The 22,328-nt window shown below is 30.9% G+C and overlaps 1 protein-coding gene across 1 annotated transcript in view; it reads right to left on the reverse strand.

Annotated features, from left to right (window-relative positions):
• Dpyd (dihydropyrimidine dehydrogenase) overlaps positions 1-22,328 on the reverse strand; it is a 778,600-nt gene that overhangs the window by 577,548 nt on the left and 178,724 nt on the right. Inside the window, exon 5 of the mRNA XM_078026796.1 lies at positions 7,741-7,902. Within this exon, the coding sequence (XP_077882922.1) occupies positions 7,741-7,902 (162 nt within the window). The remainder of the gene's footprint in view (positions 1-7,740; positions 7,903-22,328) is intronic.

The following is a 22,328-nucleotide window of genomic DNA, read 5'->3' on the forward strand; positions in this document are numbered from 1 at the left end:
TTACCACAGAGTAGGCACTCAACAGGATTTTGAGAAATTTCAAAATTACTGAACCCCAGTGATATGCTTTGGCAAATCAGGAAAAGTCACGAAAGAAAACAGCAATACCTTAGTGACAAAGAAGGGCAGCTTTTATGTGTGATTATGCTTTGTGAGAGTAATTTTAACTAAATTTCCTGACATGATCATCCAGTGATTCCTGACCTTTCACTCATCTAGAAGGTACATTTACTTCATCACTCTAAATTGACTTTATTAGCATTTTCTCTACAATTTTCATATTATTTCAAGACAGGGGAGAGATTATCTTGATTTTAAAAATGGAAAGATTGAGCTACAGAGGGGAGCCATGGGATTTTCTCCCAACTCTCTTCACATTCTGGAGACAAAATATAATTTTCTAATAGCTAGAAAGCAAAAAAGGATGTAACATTTTAAATACAAAGGTATTTACCAATTCTAAAGTATAATTCTTATTTTTCTTACTTCCTAAAATGGTACATAAGGAAAATACACATGAATATTTGATAGCTATAATTCTTCCTCATTATTCAGTTTGCTCCTGGTAACAAAACAATAGCAGAATAAACTATAGTGAAATCCTCATCATACAATATTCTGGGAAATTTCAGAACATCTCCACTAGCTAAAAGATAAATTGTAAAAGGAACTGCATTCCGCATACCTCCTAAGAGGCTTATCTTTTGGCATATATTAAACTTGATTTCATTATAGAATAAAATAATTTCTGGTAATTCTTTAAAAAAGTTATTTCATCTGTGTAGGTATAAAAGAAATCTTCATAAAAATACCATTTCTTTTTGCTGGTTTTGGTTTTTTGGATTATTTAATTGGTAGGATGATGGTCTGGTTATCTTTTGAATGCTTGAATGAAGAAAGATTGCTATTTGTGCATCCAAAAGTAAGCTACTTTAAATTATATGCTTCTAGTAGAGGCTTCTTTGTAATTTTCCTTGTAACCTGCTTTCTTTTGGAAAAGAAGTCAAAGCAAATATTGAGTAGACACTATTCAATGCATGCACCCTTTCAAAAGAAACATACTTAGACTTCCTGACAAGCAATTCTTTACAACAATTACAAAATGGACAACAAAAGTGGGAACTGTTATTCCTATATATTAGAAATGAGGAAAAATTCATGTTGTGGCAAATATTCAGTTATCAAAATATTAATATATTACTTTAGCTTTTAGCTCTATTTTTCACTTTTATTTTAAAAATTATATTTTATCCCTCTTCTCTTTCTCTGTTGGCTGTCTTTCTAGTTACCTCAGATGAACACAAATCATTTATATATAATCTTTCTTCTTTGCTGATGAGCACCATAAATTTTCATGTGAAAAAATGAGTGGCTCTGAGGCTGGGGATGCAGCTCAGTGGTAAAGTAGCTGTCTAGCACCTGCAATGTCCTGGGTTTAAATTCAATGTGTGAAAATGAAAGAAAGGGAGTTGAGGGGAGGGGAGAAAAGGGAGAGGAAGAAAGGGTAAGGTAGAGGAGGGGAAGAAAAAAGAGTAGAGTGGAGGGGAGGCAGGGCTGGCTACATCCCACAGTTGATCATTGGAAGTTGTCAGTCACATCTAAATACTTTGTATCTAGGGTTAGGGATATAGCTTCATGTATGAGCACTTTCGAATCATACTCACAAACCCCAGGTTCAATTCTTGTACCACAAACAAAAACGGCTTATCTAAATACTGCATAATTTCTATTGTGATATACTCTTTGACACATAAGTCATTTACAAACATTTTAAAATTTCTAAACATAATTTTGTTGCTGCTGTTTTTATTTTAATAATATTCCTATATTTGATTTCTAACTTAAACAGGTTAACAGAAAAAAGGAGTCTGTTTCTACTGATTTGAATATAATACACATTTATCAGCAACTGTTTCTGACCCAATACGTGTTCAGTTTTGATAAATGAATACATAAAAGGATGCATTCACCCTGTATAAATCAGGTCCAGGAAATTTTATATATTTCTTAAGTCTATCTAATAAACTTTATTCAAATAAACCTTATTACTTTGGCATAAGGCTATGATATAATTTGTATATAAACTTATGAATGTTACATCTTTAAAGAGATTTTTTCTTTTATCATTACTTATTTTCCTTTTCCCAAACAAATTTCTTGTCAATATTAAAATTTTATTTCCATCTTAATTTAAAACCTCAAAGTAAGTTGTTACTAGTTTGTAGCCAATATTTAATTATATTCACCACCACATTTTGATGGTTTCTTGGCTTATATTTCTGCTTTCTCTTCCAGGTTTGTTTCCTTCATCCTAAAGAATAACCCTTAGTAGGACTTTACAGAAGGTGAATGTTAAATTACCTTAGATATAAAATGACTAAAAATATCATTACTAATGTCTTTACTGTTAAAGAAGAAATAAAATTCCTTATCTTAGACCTTTAAATATATCGTTCTTTTAGTCACTGACATCTGTTAATGCTGATGGGAAATCTGGGCTCACTAATAGTCCTTTGTTTTTAAAATAATCCCTTTTCTTTTTCTGGAAACTTTGACTCCCCTTTTATCTTAATTATTTCATAACATTACAATAAGTATGTGTTCAGAAAAAGCACTTAAGTCTTTCCTTCCTTTCCAAAACTCACCTACCTGAACTTCTCTAAGGCTGCTTCTCTGCCAACCTCTTTCTGCTTTAGGAAAAAAAATTTTTTTAATGTATATCTGAGTCTTTCAAGTATCTTAACATCTGTACTTAAGGGCTCATCTCTTTGTATCCTTAATGTGTTCGGGTTAAACTTATCAGATCTTTTCTTTTCTTCTTTTTTTAAGTCCAAATTTTAACTTTTGTTCTACTCACTTGCCCCCCACCCCGCTTTTTTTCTACCTAGTATTAGTAAGAGAACCCAGGGGTACAATGTACCACTGAGCTACACCCCTAGTCCTTTTTTTTTTTTTTTTTGGTTTTGGTTTGTTTGTTTTGTTTTGTTTTGAAACATGACCTTGTTAAATTGCTGAGGCTGTTCTGATCTTGTGATCCTCTTGCCTCAAATAGCTGAGAGCAGAGGTATGCAACTACACTTAGCAAAATATAACTTTTCCATTGTGATTTTCCTTGCAGCCAATATTTCTAATTAACTTTTTCATAATAAACTCAATGTTGTATAGTTTCATCTTATTTCAATGAATATTTCTTGTTAATTTAAAGACTGATTATAATATTAATTATGTTTCATTAAGATAAAATTATTTCTTATCAGTTGAGTCTTTTGATTATCATTAATGACTATTTAGTCCTCCAAGTTGTTCTTGTCACATATTTTGGTCACTCAGATAAAAAGTTGGCTGATACTGATGTAACTTATGTCTAGTTAGCATCAATGTTTAAGAATAAAAAAATTATTTTACAAAACAAAATAAACTAACTGTTATGGTTTAGATGTGAGTCTTCCAAAAGCTGACATGTAAGACAATGCAAGAAAGTTTGGAAGAGAAATGATTAGGTTGCAGCCTTAACCTAACCAGTGAATTAATCCCTGATGGGATTAATTGAGGGGTAACTGGAGGCAGGTGGGATGAGGCTGGAGGAAGTGGTTTGTTGGGGGCATGGCAATGGGTGTATATTTGTATCTGGTAAGCAGAATCTCTCTCTGCTTCCTTATCAGCATATAAGCTGCTTCCCTCTGCCACACTCTTCAACCATGATGTCCTGCCTTACCTTGAGCCTCAAGAAATAGAGCCTTCTATCTATGTATTGAGACCTCTGAAACTGTGAGCCCCTAAACAAACCTTTCCTCTCTACAATTGTTCTGGTCGGGTCCTTTCATCACAGCAGTGAAAAAGCTGACTAAACCACTGACCAAACAAAAAACTACAGGAGCCAAGAAATATTGTAGTTGCTCATGAAATAGAAAAACTTAAATTTCATGGTAAATTTAAGAAAACATACACATTTAAATTGGTAATATTGGGCTAATAACTCAATTTTCATTAATTTTTTCACTTGATTTTGAAAATTATTAGATCTTATTAGTATAGATGAAACTATCAGACAAGGGGAAAATATGAAGTGAAATATAGCACCCTAATCACAGATGTGATTCATGTCCAGTTAGCATTTGTGCATAGCTGCATAGCTTTTCCACACAATTTTGTGGTATCTCACTTCAAACTGTACATAAGCACCCCAAAAAGTTTGTAAATTTGATAATATTTTTTTTGTTTGGGACATAATAAAACAAAGAATCAAACTATTTAAAAATTATAGTTGACATTAAACAAACTCTTGGTCACAATGTTAAGTGCTTTATTTAGTGCTTGACAAATCCTCAAAATCATCCTTCAAGTAAATGTTGTTATCTCCCATTTATATGAGAGTAGAAGGAGGCTCCATATAATTAATTAACTTCCAAAACTTCTATATTTTAAGAGGAAGATCTAGAATATGAACCTAGTGCTTAGGATTTTTTTTCTCATTATTTCACAGTCTTTGAAAATGTTACTAGTCAGTGGTAACAGGCATGAACATAGACCCAGATTTTCCAATTCAGAGTCACAGTAGGCCCTATCACATACCTCACAACTCCTTGATTTTTTGTTAATCAAGAAAGTTTCTACGGAGGAAATATCTGAAATCATGAGCCAAAATATCCTTTCCCTCCTCTAAGTTGTTCTTCTTGGGTATTATGGTCACAAAAATGCAAATTTGACTAACAGAGGTGGTATTTTAAAAACCTGCTAAGAGTTACTATTAAAGAAAAATTTTAAAAATAACTTTTGTCAATGAGTCAGCTGATTGAATCTGTAATTTCATTTATCCCTTCCATTATTAACTAAAATATTATAACTACATAAATATACAATGCCAACAAGTATATATCACACTAGATAGTATATTTGGTATTAGAAAAAATCTCATAGAAACTTTATTCAAAACATACTACATTCAGATACCAATTTCCAAATTTTATAGATTCCTAAAATGCTAAAACTGAGGTACTAATTTTAAGTACCAATTTTCTGGACATAATTCATTTTAAAATTAGTTAAACACTAGAAGTTTGGAATTTTAATTTTCATTTTTATGAATGCCTCTATAAATCTCTAATATCAGTAGAAGTGAACTGGTTTGATGTGCATCTAGTTTTCTAGTTAAAATCATTTTTCCAAACTTTAGGCAATAGATAAAAAGTTCATCCTAATTTCTTTCTCCCTTTCCTACAATTCATTAATTAAATTTGAGAGGCAATGAGAATCTAGTTGGTCTATTAAATATAATGAAGATATAATTTCTTTAAAATTCTATTGAATACTAAAATGCTTTACAAGATAAAAATTTTAACAGTTGTATCTGTGCAGACAAATTAAAAAACCATCATCAGATTAAAACCACAAACCAAACTATTATTTCTATGTTATTTTACTGAAGCTGTACTGTTACAGGATTACAATATTGCTACTAGGACAAACTTACAGAATCAGAATCTGCCTCTTACAGAATCAGAATCTGTCCTTCATTGCAAAAGCAAACAAAAGCATGTAAAGCATGGTCACAGTCATCATTCTGCAGATGTGGGAATAGCAAAAAGCAGTGAAAGTACAGGACAGGAGGACGGGAGGAAAGCATCTGGCCTCTGATTCTACTGAAGGCTATCGTTTGTGCAATTTAATCTTTTCCACTACAATACCTCCCAATCACATGTTCATGTTCAAATGGAGCAGTATAAGGTATGGATCTAACCAATAATGGCAGACTACAGAGTTGATATTTTAAAAAATAACGTATAAGTTATAGGAAAAACAATTTTAAAAATATTTTATATTTTAGTCTGCTTTCCTAACCTTTGCTTAATTTGGTTGAAATATAGATTCATATTTCTTTAAAGGTCAAAAATCAATCACTATTTTATCAAAAAATCACAACATAAAATTATTAGCATGTGTTATATGTCAACCTAAACTACTCATGTCAGAAGTCTGACTTATAATTATATTTTTCGCTTTATATTTTTTTATGAATTTTCTGGTTGTTCATATTTTTCTTATCTTTATAACAGCTTTGGCAGTCAGGTAAATTTAAGTAAAACTCACACTGACCTAGAAAATACAGGACTCTCTAAAACAGCTACTCCTTACTGGCTAGCATTTTAAAAAAATGATAATGGAAAACTTATATGTAGTTCCTCTAGGGATACATTTATTTATTATCTGATATTGAAAGTAAAGTTATATCAAAAGTACAAAGTATAATTGGAATGAAATAGGACAATAAATTCTTTTCTAAAGTTCTTGATTCAATGAACATGCATTTAGTGCCATCCTAATCTATGTTTAACTCTCTTCATTAGGTACTACTTATGGAAAGTCCTAAGTGTGGCCACATAGTCAATCTTACTCCGTTTCTGATGAATTCTGTACAGTGGAGAGGATATCTTTGAAGCTCTTATACAGGCCTTCAAATAAACAGACTGCTTTAGGAAGGAGTAACAAAAGCTCATTAAAACCAAGTGAAAATTCTCAAAGTAATGGTGTTTCTCTTCTCTCTCTCCTTCTCTCTGTCTCTTCTCTCTCTCCTTCTCTCTATCTTTTCTCTTTCTCATGTCCAGAATACTGACTAATATATATATCACTTTAACTTGTTTTGTTTTGAAACAAAACGTGTTAGCTCACATACATATCATGTGGCCGTTCATTTACTGCATCCTGTGAAAGTATGCTCTGGTTTAATGAAGAGACAATAGGTCCTTAAAGGAAGATAGGGAGCAATTCAAGTGAATGTAGTCCATCAAGTAAGGATTTACTCAGGTTATAAAGATTATACCTTGCACAGGTCACGTAAGCCTAATGCAGTTTTGAATTTGGTAAGAAAAGAAATTATATCCAAGAATTTATTGCAACAACTCACAACCTCAAATTATTTCTATTTTGTTATTCCCATGAGCTTTCCATAGAATTAACCTGTCAGAAAGCAGGGAGGAAATAACACTGATTTATTACTGAAAGCAAAGTGAGACTTAAGCTTCAGACATATTATAGGAAAGGGTCTAATGCAAAGAATATTTTGTGTTTAAGTTGACCAAAACAGTAAGTCATTAACTAAAACTCTAGTGTAGGCACATGTTTAATTCAGTCTTCTAGCTAACTAATCCCTTAAGATTATAAAATCTTACTGTAAACCTATATAAGCTGATCATTTAAATGATACATGGGAATTGTTAGTTGACTCAAGACAGGAGACCCCAGAGAGTATAAGGAAGCACCAGACAATCAGTAATTTACAAAGGAGTCATAAAAGAGAAACCCAGGACCAAAGTTTATGGCAAAAATATCAGGGAAAAAAATCCTTAGTTTTGTTTCCTTGTAAATATTTATTTAAATAACAGGTCTGCTTCCAATCTATAAGATCAGAGAGCATTTTAGGGGAAAGAATTGATTAAGGGAGACAGCCTTTTCATAACAGGGTCTCCTTGCTACACTTACATGAGTAAGTTCTATTTTATATCATCTATTTTATACACTTACAAAGCATTTTAATAACCTACTGGGATTGCAACAAATTTGGCATATGGTTTTGTAAACTTTCATTATTATAACCAAATTGTTGAATAAAATCATTGCTTGTTACAAAATCATTTATCTTTAGGTTTGTGCATCACAATAAAAATTCTGAGTATCAGAAAACACCAAAGATTAAACGTATGTTTGGTGGTAGGGCAGCTAGAACCACATGCACCTCTTACATACCTCAGTAGCAAACTGCTGGAGTCCACCAATATTAATTGGTCCTTCTTCAGTGGCATACAAATTGCATCCTCCTACACAAAGATCCGAAGTAGGACATACCATTCCACAAGTAAGACCAAGTGGGTTGTCAGAAAATATCATCTTGGCAGCTCCATAATAATTCTGCAAAATAAAATAAAATAAAAGTTATTATGTAACAATGTACCTTAAATATCAAACATGACAAACATCTCCTCTGTTAGGTAACTGGATTGAAGATCAAGATGTCAAGATGTAGGTAAGATGTATATTATAATATTATTTACCATCAGGAGCCATAAATGAACAACTAACAGAGTGCCTGAAACATAGGAATATCTATTACATAGACTATTGATAAAACCATAATGAATTTTAGAATAATGAAATTTAAAAAATAAACATCTGTAAAACATTTTACTCATAAGCTATTTAACTATATCTTGCCCTTAATTCTTATTTTCACTTTTAATAAATTTAAGTCAGGTAGCATTGCTTGAATAAGCTTAAAATCTAACTTTTAAAACAACAATGTATAAAAAGATCCTCATCCATGTAACTATATTAAAAACAGAGCTCTCTCTCCCTTCCCATTGCATGGCTTGTCTAGGGAAACTTACTGTATTTGATGACACTCTGTGCTGATTAACAACCTTTAAAATCTTCTCATTAATCAAAGACGCAGATGTAGCATATTTTATATGGACTCCTAGACTTCCACAAGTTCATCTTTTCATCATGCCTTTCCCCACATTTTACTATTATAGAATAGCTTAGAATACTTCTCGCATATTAATAATATTTAGAACCTAATTTGTTCATAAATTTGACAATCACATTATTATATCCTGAATAAAGAACATATAATGAACTGAATACCTGGAAGTATTTTTCCTCTAATCATAAGCAAACACTGGGCCTGACCCATTCAAAAATTATGAAGTTTGTTTAAAAAAAAAAGGAAAAGTTTGAGAAACTACAATAGAACTATAATAGTCAAGAGGAACCTAAGGCACATAAAAAATAATGTAATGTGATATCTTAGAAATGATACTAGATCAACTAAAGAATATCAGGTTAAAAATTCAGAAAATTTGAACGAGCCAGGAATTTTAGTTAATATTGTCTCATCTACTGTAATAAATGTACCATACTAATGTAAGAGGTTAATAATGAAGATTATTGCAGGTGAAGAGGGGAACTCTCTGTACCACTGTTAAAATTTTTCTGTAAATCAAAAAATACTACAAAAAATATTTTAAGAAAACAGTGGGTAGAATGTATTTAACATGGTGGTATCAATACAAATTACTTTTCACTTGTTTTAACATAATTTTAAAGATCTTTGAGAATATACACATTACTTCTACAAAGAAACAAACGGAAACTCTCAAACACAAACACAAATACTTGGTAATAAAAGAGCATAGTATAGGGATACTGCAACTTCAATGATCATAGCAGCACAATTCGCAATAGCTAGACTTTGGAATCAACCTAGATGCCCTTCAATAGATGAATGGATTAAAAAACTGGGGCATTATACACAATGGAGTATTACACAGCACTAAAAAATGACAAAATCATGGATTTTGCAGGGAAATGGATGGCATTAGAGCAGATAATGCTAAGTGAAGCTAGCCAATCCTTAAAAAACAAATGCCAAATGTCTTCTTTGCTATAAAGAGAGCAACTAAGATCAGAACACGGAAGAAGAGCATGAGGAAAAGACTAACATTAAACAGAGACGAGTGGGGTGGGAGAAAGGGAGAGAGAAGGGAAACTGTATGGAAATGGAAGGAGACCCTCATTGTTACACAAAATTACATATAAGAGTTTGTGAGGGGAAAGGGGAAAAAACAAGGGAGAGAATTAAACAACAGCAGATGGGGTAGAGAGGGAAAATGAGAGGGAAGGGGATGGGGGGGATAGTAGGGGATAGGAAAGGTAGCAAAATACAACAGTCATTAATATGGTATTATGTAAAAATGTGGATGTGTAACCAATGTGATTCTGCAACTTGTATCTGGGGTAAAAAATGGGAGTTCATAACCCACTTGAATCAAATGTATGGAAGATGATATGTCATGAGCTTTGTAATGTTTTGAACAACCAATAAAAAAATAAACACAAACATTGATGATAATAATAAAAACATCAATATGTTCACTATTTGTTGACTTAGTACTTTCAGCATTTAGGAAGACCTTTATTTCATCTTATCCCAAACCATCTCTCTTTATATAAGCTATGGAGTACTTAAATGAAACTTCATAGATGCAAAAAAAAAACACAGATATTTGATAATCTAAAGATAACAATAAGGAGAAATGGGTTATAAATAAAGTTTAAAAAAAAGAGATTCAAACTAAATTTGATACATATTTAAGAAAAGATAAAATGGAAGAAAATATGAAAATATCATTGGAATGCTGGAATCTATTTTAAAAAATAGAACTGTTATTCTGAACTAAATATTCTGTTAGTGCATTTTCATGGCATTGAATTAGGCAATGGTTTCTTAGATATAACATCAAAAAACAGCAACAAAATTGAATTTTATCTAAATTAAAAACTTTTGTAGTAGTCGTTTTTGTTTTTTGGTGGTGCTGGGGATAAAAGCCAGGGTTTTGTGCATGATAGGCAAGTACTCTACCAACTGAGCTATTTCCCTAACCCTCAAAAACTTTTGTATTTAAAAGGGCACTATCAAGCAAGTGAAAACAGGATCTACAAAATAGGACAAAATATTAACAAATCATATATAATATAATAATGGATTTTTATATAGAACATACTAACATTCACAGCTCAATAATAAAAAGAAAAGTAATTTTGGGCTGGGGCTGTTGCTTAGTGGTAGAGTGCTTGCCTACCATGTACAAGGTGCTGGGTTCAATCCTCAGAACCACATAAAAATAAATAAATAAAATTAAGGTATTGTGTCTAACTACTAAAAAAAACTATTAAAAAAAAAAGAAAAGTAATCTAATTGAAAATGGGCAAGGGATCAGGGAATATTTTTCTAAACTACATATCTGGCCAACAAGCACAAGAAAAGATGCTCATAGTCATTAGCCATCAAAGAAATGCAAATCAAAGCCAAAATGAAATAACTCTTCTCACCCATTTGGATGGCTATTATTGAAAAGGCAAACAATAAAAACTTTTGGCAGTGATAGGAATAGAGGGAAATTGGAATCTTTATATATTGCTGATTGAAGGAAACATAATTTAGGAATGATACATGCTTTAATGAATTAATGATATGTAACATGGATGAATCTTGAAAAGATTATGCTAAGTGAAAGGAATTATTCATAACAGACCACATTTTATGGGATTCCATTTTTATAAATTGTCCAATAGAAAAAAACTATAGCAAAGAGAGCAGATTAGTGGTTTCCTAGGACTTGGGAGTCTAACAGAAAATGGAGAAAGACTGATAATGTATAGGGTCTCTTTTTGAAATGATAAAAAATATTCTCAGATTGACTGTAATAATTGTTACAATTCTGCAAAAATACTTGACTTCACCAAAATTAAACTAATTTACATAAACAAATATGGGATATGTGGCTTTTATGTCAATTTGTTATATTTCCTAAAGTGCATTTGAGGTAACAGGAATTATTTAGACAATTTAATACATAAATATTTGGTTAAGATTACTAGATTATATACAAAAATGGACAATGACACATAACTTCAGAGGAATTTTTTCTTCTAAACAAAAATAATTGCATCTGTACTGGATATAAATCTATGAGTTAACAAGTAAATTTGCAGTCTGAACTTTCAGGTAATATTACATAGCAGAGTCAGCCAATTGTTCTTTTTCCTGGAAAATTAAGTAGTACTTTGGTGTCCCTTGTATTCAAACAATTATTTAGTATGATAAAAGGAGGATAGAGTCATCTCCTTGGCCTAATTGATGATTTTGGATTATTTTACTCAGTAATGGCCAAGAAGAACAATTACTAATTTTTAAAATTAATTAGTCTGCTCCTAAGCAGACAACCTAGGTGCTGCCTAAGCCAATTAATCACATCACTTAGTAACTGCAACTGTGCAGTTAATCACTGCTAGTGATAATCCTAGTCTTTGGTCAGTGTTCTTTCCTTCTCTTACTTGACATTTTAGGAATTCTGACAGGATTGATTAACATAAAAATCATATTGCCTAATTAGAAGTACCCTTGTAATACACACAAAAAATTAAATATATAGATAGATATATTAGAAATAATATAATCCAATTAAACATCTAAGCATCTTTCCATAAGAACACTGATTGTTTCATGAGTCTTGATTTTAGTTTCAAAATTACACATCAAATGATAATACTAGAAGAAAAAGAGATATATATTGCATAAATGCAACAAACAAAATATTTAAAGTTATAACTTATGGTTCATGATTTGCTATAGCTGTCAAACTACTAAAGTCTAATATACCACTACATGTCATCAGCTATGAAATTGCCCAATAATTCTTCAACATTCTCATGAAGACAAATGGAGCTCTTGCACCAAAACAAAATTTGCAAGAAGATTTTATATTTTAAAAGATAATAATGATTTATAGGATTTTCTTTTAAGTCAAATGTATAATGGACATTAAACAAGATAAAAAGCAAATATCTGCTCTCTGGTTTGGCAATGTTTCAGCATCACAGAAGGAAACATTCAGATTACGGTATTCAGCATCAGCTTAAAATGAATGACAATCAAAATCACTCTGGGTGGAATAGGACTAAAAAGATGAGACAGAATAACATCTGAATTGGTAGGAGTAAATATTCAAGAAAATTCCAAGAAGGAATTGCTATAATCATTTGGTGACGTGGTTAGAAACATTCATTTACACAGGCAAAAATGAATAGAAGACTAGAAAACTGTGTTTATACCAAATTATGGTGAAGACTGACCACCAACCTAAGGGTTTTTAATTGAAGATTTTTTTTAAAAAGGGTTCTAGTATTAAGGGATTAAATAGGATATTACTAAAGAGAGAATGTGAAGAGTCTCACTGTGAAAGGAACTGGAAAGAGAAAGCATGTAGGGAAGATAGCATAAGGATGTCTAGAAAAAGGGAAGTATCAGCATGAATCACAGAAAACAGAAGCCTGGGTTTGAAACTGGGTTGGGCCAACAATCAACAAGAATTCAGAGGTCACCTTGGCAATGCACTCTCTCAGATAACTGAAGATATGTAGGCAACTCCATTGTTTAGAGATCTGGGTACTCAGAGTTGAAGACATTCAGAAACCTTTTAGAAGGGAAAGGCCTCCTCAACTCTTCCCATAGAGAACAAGATCAATATCAATTCTCTCTCATAGCAAGTGGTACAATTTCTTGAGTCCTCCTTCTACACAAGAGGCTTACTTCTATTCTGTGAGCTCTTCAACCTTTTTAAAAGTAAAGGCTAGAAAATTTAAATCGACAAGGGTACTTTATAGACACCCCAGTAGTCTCCTTCTAGAAAATACACAGCACTTCAACTGGTTTCTTCATGCCATTCAATCAGTCACAAGTATTTGAGTGTTCCATTGTGGGAAGAAAAATGTACAGGTCTATGTTAAGAGGGATGCAAGGTAAACATCTGATCTTTAGGGCATAAAGTCACTATAGGTAAAAAAATGTGAAACTTTCATGTCTTCTTTTAATACAAATATAAGAAAGAAAGGTGATTTTTGAAATGGTAGTTGTTTATAAATCAACACAAAAGTATAAGCATTGAATATTTACAAGCCCATTACTTTAGTCATATTTGGCAGGTATTGAATTTTTGATGAGTCCTTAATATTCGTAAAGCATGTTTTTGGCATCACACATGCAATTTAGGTGAGTTAATTTTAAAATAACTTTTATTCTTTGCTTTTTATTTCAAAATTATAGCTTGAAACTACATTAGTGTCATTCCTCTACAATTTAATGATTTTTAAAGTCATTATCAGAAACGAAAACCTCAGGAGCCAGCTCCCCTGTCATATGGTATAACCAATTTAACAAATAGTCCTATCATATTCAGGCCTTCATATCACTACAAGATTATCAATACAGCTGGTGGATTTATTTTAAAGTGTTCTTCCTTCTTCCAGGGACAGTTTTCACAGATGGAAGCACCCTTCCAAGATAAACTCCAATCTGTTGCATTTAAAAAATATACGGGCTAAACTTCAGTAAGTTTGCATGTGTGAGAAGGGAGAATTAACATTACTTATATTTCTGGCTTGAGCTATCTAATGATGAGCCTACTGGTGTACATTAATGGAATATAAAAATGTCTTTAGCAGCACACACAGAAAACAGAGGCACAGAGAGCACTCTCTCTCTCAAGCTGTCACCACTCGCAATGTACAACCCATGAGAATTCAGATATCTGGCAAAGGTGACTGGAGATAACAACATGAAGAGAATACACAGAAATGTCTGCCCTCATAATACTCACAATCACATCGAAACAAATGAGAACAGAGGAATAGACTTGGCTAGCTTTATTCTAAAAAAAAAATCCTGTTTTTATATCTTACATATACTAAATTTTAGTACATTTTAAACAATATAATTAGATGTTTAGAGCTATGAATTTAGTTTAACTGATCTCAATTGAACCAAAATGTGTAAGAAAACTACTATATTACTATGATAGAAAATAATTTTTTTCTTGTTCTGGAAAAAACCACACACACACACACACACACACACACACACACACACACACTTACATTGTATGTACACTACACGCACAGGCTTTGGAGTTACATACTCCTATATTTGAGTCCCCATCAGGCACAACAAAACAATATGATGGGTGAAAGGAAAGGTGATATCTATAACCCTCAGTTTTACCAGTTGAGAAATGCAGATTCAAATGCCTTCTTCATTAATCTTAATTACATTACTTCTTTCTTTGAAACTGGTACAATGACGCTGATTTTATTATGTAGCACAGCAAATTTAATGGACATAAGTCACTACTCTAACCTCCCCCTTAGAAGTTCTCTCCCTAAAAAGGGATTTATTCAAATGTTACTCCTATGAGTTTAAGACTTTAATATAAGGGAGCTTATGTTAGGAATTATTCAGAATAAGAAAGGCAGAAATGTAAATAATAGCAGAAAGTACAGAGAGAAATGGAATCATTAATTTACTAGGCTATAAAAAAAGAAATGATTTGAAGATCTTAAAATTGGGATATAATACTTTATAATATATAAATATTACTTCTACTTCTATTTTCCCATTCCCCTTCTCTGTGTAATGGACTTGAGAAGTTACAATATTCCCCAAGAGTTACTCAAAACAACCTAGTGTATGTGTGTAGATATACTCAATCATTAATTATCAAATATGTTAGATATAATTTGACAAGCACTACATATGCATAAAAATTAGTATTGTCTCCAAATTCATCCTTTTCAAACTTCATTACCATTACTCAAAGAATAACAACAAAAAACATTACCAATATTTGAGCCATTTTCAAATTAGAAGAATAATGCCTGAATGTTCTTCATCTGTATGACAGCCTTTTGATCAATGTGTTTGTATATTCGTGATGGTCTTCCATTTTTCTGATGTGTATTTTATTACTGTCTTTATTTTATTAAGGTCAGAGATCATGTATAATTTATGATGCTTGCCTGTACATAGGAAGGACAGATACTAGAAACAGTACTGATGACCATGTACTCAATGATCTACTAGTATAAGATGGAAAGAGTATAATATGTCTCATAGTTTTTGAATGACCTATTAAAGCCAATAATTTAAACCTAAGTTGTGAAAATGTAAAAGCACCTTTTACCCAGAGAAAATAATAAAAATAAAATTCAATAGTTTTTATAAAAACTTTAAAGACATTATAAGGTTTTAATTCCCAATGGGTTAAAAAGAAACATGAATATGGAAATAAGAGGTTACAAGATTAGTTTATTTAATGTATGACAGGATCTTTGTGATTTACCTTAGCTCATGATTTAATTAATTGACAACAAGGAGACAGGGTAGTTTTCTGCATCTAAAGACCAATTCAAACATATAAACGAAGATGTCAGAGTTAATGATCATTAGAACTAAGGAAAAAATTTTGTTTAGAATTCTATAAATATCATTTATAAATGCTTCACAACTTGACAAGCAATGGAGAATGTCTTGAGAAATTATTGAAAGGTGAAGTGAGATTAACATTGCCAATTCCTTATTCATCTTACATTAAAAATGTTGAGGCTGGGTTGGTGGTACACATCTATAATCCTAGCAGCTCGGAGGCCAAGGCAGGAAGATGTGAGTTCAAAGCCATTCTCAGCAATTTAGTGAGGCACTAAGCAACCCAGTAAGACCCTGTCTCTAATAAAATACAAAAGAGGGCTAGGGCTAGGGATGTGGCTCAGTGGTCAAATGTCCCTGAGTTCAATCTGCTGTAAGGCCTCCCTCAAAACAAAAAGTATTTCTCTATTATATTCAAAGATTAATTTTTCACTGGGGTTATTTTTCACTTCAACCAATTAAATAGTATATCTTCATAAAGAACCAGAATTATGGCTCAAATATGATTCTTTTTGCTAGAACAGATACACACACAAACACATACTACATATTAATAGTGCATTTGATTTCCAAGGTTTTGCAGTAGGAGTTGAGTATCCAAATATATTATTATATTTTATGTATGTCTACCTCTTAATTGATATTATACAAAAGAATAAAGCTGCCCACAGATGCTACTAACTATTCATCAAATAACTGAGAATAATTTCATTTCTGATTTAATTTTAAATACACTGTTTGTAATGTTTGATAACAAAGAGAAAAACTGTAGTTTGGTGTCATTGTTGGTTTTCTTGGTCTGTTAAAAATTGTTATAAAAATAAAGATTCAGATTAATTAAAACACTTTGTCTTCAATAACAAATACATGTAATAGCAAAATTATACACTAAAGGTAAAAATTGCTCAAATATTCTCACCTCAAACATTTAAAAAGGTAAACTCATTTATTAATGAATATCATACATATACAGAATACACAAATATATATATATATACATATCTACGCCATATATACACACACACACATACATACATACACATACATACAGTGATAATTAATGGATAGGAATACATTCCTCAAAAACTCTCCTATCCAAATATACATGTAAAGATTTTTTAATAATCACATATATATATACTTGATTACTTGGTTATTTATGCCATTATTGACTGTAATTTCACACCATGATTTTTTTGTGATAAAAAACAGCATATTTCTTGAGGGTTTGCTCTTTATTGCTAAGAATATGAGAATTTTCTTAATTAACAGAATGCTGTGATATATACTGCATGGTGTTATTATATTACACAGATACAAATAGATATTGCAATAGAGTATCTTCTCAAAGTCCATTAGTTTAAATCTATTACTACTTTCAAAAATATAATTAGTATTGATTGTAATAATTTAGTTAAAATTCTTTAATTTACCAAATTGGTTTTCAAAATACTCAAGTTTCTTAAACATGAAGTGCACTGCGTTACACTTTAGATAATAATGTTAGACCTAACACTCCAGATGTTAGTAATATTTTTAGAGTTTTGTTGATAAAAATACATTATTTAAAATTAATTTGAAAGCATATATACTTTATTCATGTAGATAGTGTAACTGACAAAAGCACAGTGGATAAGAATTCTGGAATATCCACTTACACTTTCAAACAGCTATATAATCTGGGATAATTAGCCTTGCTGGATTTCAAATTTCCTTTACATACAGTGAGATGATTAGCCAGATTAAAAATCTTTTGGTCTAGATTCTATTACATTGATTACTTATTAATATTTTATTAATATTACTTATTAATATTGGAAAAATATCTAATGTGTTTATATGTATATATGTTGGACATATGTTTTTATACAGATTATTCTTGGTCTTGAGATATTAAAGAAAAAGTTACATTTTCAATTTAACTTACCTATGTACATATTATATATCATTAGCCTATTTTCAAAATAATTTAAATAAACAATATGGTATTACTTCTTTCATATAAAATTGACTTAAGACATAAAAAGAAAATACTTTCTCCCTTATGTGGACATTACTTTCCAATTCCATATTGCTTACATTTTGTAATTTACAATCAACTAAGACTTGCTAAGCCTTTTCAGGTTCAAACAACCACATATGGCAACTGAAACAAATTTGAAAAAAAGCAGTGACCATTATATCAACTATGATTAAAAGTAAAAATTTAACCTTCTAAAATATCAAAGACATATATTACCAAACAAAACACATAAGCATGAATGATTCAATAGACAATGTTACATCCATCTATCTTGTTCAGCACATTAATTAAGACATGACATTTTGAAAATAATATCCAAGGCCATTATCTTTCACAGTAGTAAATTTAGTATTGTACAATTTACCACATTCAATAATAAGAAGTTATATATTAAAATTAAAGACTGGATTCTAGAAATTCAGTTAATAATTGCATCAACTGATTAATTAGGCAAGATGCATTTACATTTGCATTAGTAATTTGAAATTAGTATTGTATTATGGTCTGAACATAGTGCTCAATAATAACTATAGAGTTTCAGTTTATAAAGTTAGTTTTATATGTAGAGAAAAGCTACACTATTATGAAAATATACTTAATATTGATGATGGTTATAGCCAATAATAAAATAAATTACATAGCATAGTAATTAAAACAGCTTAGTCCTCTTTCATACAGATGGACAGAACAAGAGAATTGGAAAGATACTCAAATAATTAGTACATAAGTGGCATAAGTAGATTAGTGTGGAAATGTGTTAAAAACTTTTATATATTAACAAATGTTTATAGCAACTTTTAAACCTTTAAAACTATTAGCCATTTGGGAAAAAATAACTGGATCTTTCTCTCTTCATAACATAGTAAAAAGTAGGGTCTGCCATATATTACTTTGAAACCTCTCTGCTTAATTTTATTTTACCATTTAATTTAAACATTATTTTCATTATAAAATATATATGTTCACTGTAAGAAGTAAAATAATATTGGTATTCATGAGGAAAATATAACTTCACTTCTCCCTACCCCAAAATGAATCAATCAGGAAACAAAATGTAAATTGTGATATCATTATTAATTATACAGAGATTTTTTTCCCTAAAAATTGCATCATACTATTCATATTACTATGCAACTTGTCTTTTTCAACGTAATAGGAAATCCCTTCTAGTAAAAAAATACAATACAGTTTTAAGAACAGCCTCATAACATTCCTTAATATAAACATGGCTTAATATATTCACCTCATACTGGAATTATTGTCAGTTTTTTTGCTACTTCAAATGAGGCCACAATTGCTTCAGGTAACATCTTTGTACATATGCCCATTTATGTATCAGTGTTTCTATTTCTTTAGGCAGAATACATAATAAAACCATTGTTGATAAGTCTATTTTTTCATAACTTCATAATTTTCAAGCATATATTCATTTTAAGAGAGTTTTGTTTCATTCCTGCTGAACAGCATAGGATGTCATTAAATTTTTTTATCTTAAACTATCTGATGAGAGAAAACTGATACCTTGTTATGTTTAAATATTACATAGTCCCAAAAACTCATGTGTGAGACAATGCAAGAAGGTCTATAGGTGGAAATTGAGTTATGAGAGCCTTAACCTAATCAGTTATTTAATACATTGGAAGGCAAGTCATTGGCGGGGGGGCATGTCTTTGTTATATATTTTGTGAATTGAGCTTGGTCTCTCTTTGCCTCTATGTTGTGATATTCTGACCACTTTCCTCTGCCACATTCTTCGGCCATGATGTTCTGCCTCACCTCAGGTCCCAAGGAGTGAAGTCAGCCACCTACAGAATAAGACCTCTGAAACTGTAAGCCCCAAATAAACTTCTCATCCTTAAATTTATTCTTCTCAGATCTTTTGGTCAGAGCAGCAAAAAAGCTGACTAAAACATATTTCATCCTTTGATTTACATTTTTTGTCTAATATGGATGTAGGACAGCCTTAATATGGTTATTAAGCACTTACATTACTTCTTCTATAATCTTATAATGTTTGCTGATAGTTATCTTAAATGTATCATACAAATTTTCAGTAACTCTAATTAAAAGGGATGACAACACTTGGTCTAAAACAAACATGGAAAATAATTCTTCAGGTGGTTTCAAGTCTGGTTTTCATTTTAAAATACTTTTTAAAATTTATCTAATAAAGCTTGCTCTCTTACATGACTAAAGCTTCTAATATTTAAAATCTTAAATACTTTATGTTTATATGTATATAGTTGGGTAATATAGACAAACTGATGTGTACTTAAGATGATGACCTGATTATCAAGTTTTTAAAAGTCAAAATTATTAGAGTAACTTATTTAAACACCATTCATTTCCACTAAACTCACATATACATTCTCTTCATTATACATTATGTACTCAAATTTACTTCATTTCATTTATAGACTTTCACCTTTCCCAGATCTGTGTACTCTGTACCAACACTACAGTGTTTGTATTATATTAGCTTTATCTTGAGTATCAATATTTGATATGGGAAATCTTTGTATTTGTTTTTGTGTTTTGTTTTTTGCTTTTTGCTTTTTAAAAATTTTCTTTCTTCCATATACCTTTACAATCACTATTACAGTATTTTGTAGAAACTTCCACATTCTATACTTGTAAAAATTGAGGTAGACTACTCAATTATTCTTTAGTAATTTTGTACTTTTCCATTGAGAACCTGTTATTTGCTAATTTTAAAATTAAAATTATAAGTACAGTATTTAAAAAAAATCTCAAATGAGCCCTTAAGTAGGCATGTCCACGGACTGAAGATGACAAGTATGCCAGAGAAACAACTAAAATCATCTCAATGATATTTCCAAAAGCTGGTGAACACAAGCTTCCATTCTCAGGGCCTCTTAAAACCCAAAGTTGTAAAGTCACCCAAAGTTTGAGTCCAATATAAAACTTCACCATAAAGTCAGGACTGCATAAACCTCCAACACCAAAAGATAAAATAAACATAGTACCCTATTACCTGAATTTGTAAAGAAACCTTCCTGTCTTAAATTTGGAACTGAGCAAAGAGGGGAAAAACATCTTCACAAATTCATAATAATCCAGTCCTCTATTATATTTTTGCTTTAATTCCCAAATCTGGCTGATTAATACAACAGCAAGCAAGTAATTTAGTTTATATGGTTTCAGGAAATTTATAGTAAAGCTACTGTCTGACAGAAGCAAATACAAGTCTTGTCTAAAGAAATACACATTTGTCACAGTTCTTAAAGAATTTAATAGAGAGTTTCAAATAAGATGAGTAAACAACAACAAAACAACAAAAAATGTTAAACATACAAAGGCAAAATGATGAGTGTAGCCAGGAACAACATCGGCTGTTTAAGGAGCCTCATGGGAACTCTTTGTGGTAAAATTATAGAGTCTAAACATAAGTAATTTTATGTATTTTGAAAAGTGGTAGTTTGAAAAAACAAAAGTCCAGATTAAAAATAAATATAAGAAAGAACAATTTAAATACAAAATACAGCAGAATCTCAAAACTCAGTGGACCATTTAACAAAATTGTAAACCACTGAAGAATTAGTATAGCTCAAAACAAAAATGAAGGAAGTGATCTAGATGAATGATTGACAGATAAGCTAAGTCACAAAGAAAAAAGTAATATTTAAATTTATATCTAATAAGATTTCCATAAAGATCAAAGTGGGAAGGAATGAGAAATTTTCCCCAAAAAGATGAAAGACATCAACCCACATATTCAATAATCCATAAAACTAGGATAAATAACTAGGATAAATAAAATGAAATTTAGACTTAGATAAATCATTGTAACACTGTTGATCACCAAAAACAAAAAGATTTTCAAAATAATTTTTCTTTAAAAATACTGCCCTTAAATGAGCAGAGATTAGACTTCTGTTCACCTTCCAAGCACATCAAAGGATGACAGAAGACACTGGAAGAATAGTTTTCTTCCATGAGATGAAAGAATAACTGCTAACTGAATTCTATAGATTAAGTTATTTTCAAATTTAAGGAAAAACAGTTTCAGCAACAAAAACTAGAGCAGTTTGGTAACAACACACCCTCTCTTAAGAAAAAAATTAAGTATTCTAAGCAAATATAAATGGCTTCCACATGGAAATTCCAAGATTGAAACCAAAAAACATAAAAATTTGAAAAAATGTGAATAATAATAAACAATAAAGCTAATCCTCCATTGATTAACTAAAACATTAATACTCTCCTCAAGTTGCAAAAGGAATAGAATTAATGTGCACAAAACAGTATCCTTTGAAATGTAAAAAATAATTCCAAGTATGTGATGCCAGAGACCCACTTCCAGATTAAAACGCTAAATGACATAAATTCCTAACATACTAAATACCTGATAGCTCATCTGTAATGGAAATTGGCACACAAATTTAGAGCCACTGATTTAAACCATAGGGTTCATTAGATTCTTCAGGTTACAAGCTGTGTACCCTGGAAGAATCTAACAGTTTTTTAAAAAGT

The sequence above is a fragment of the Ictidomys tridecemlineatus genome, chromosome 11 (genome assembly GCF_052094955.1).
Source record: "Ictidomys tridecemlineatus isolate mIctTri1 chromosome 11, mIctTri1.hap1, whole genome shotgun sequence".
NCBI classification, from domain to species: Eukaryota; Metazoa; Chordata; class Mammalia; order Rodentia; family Sciuridae; genus Ictidomys; species Ictidomys tridecemlineatus.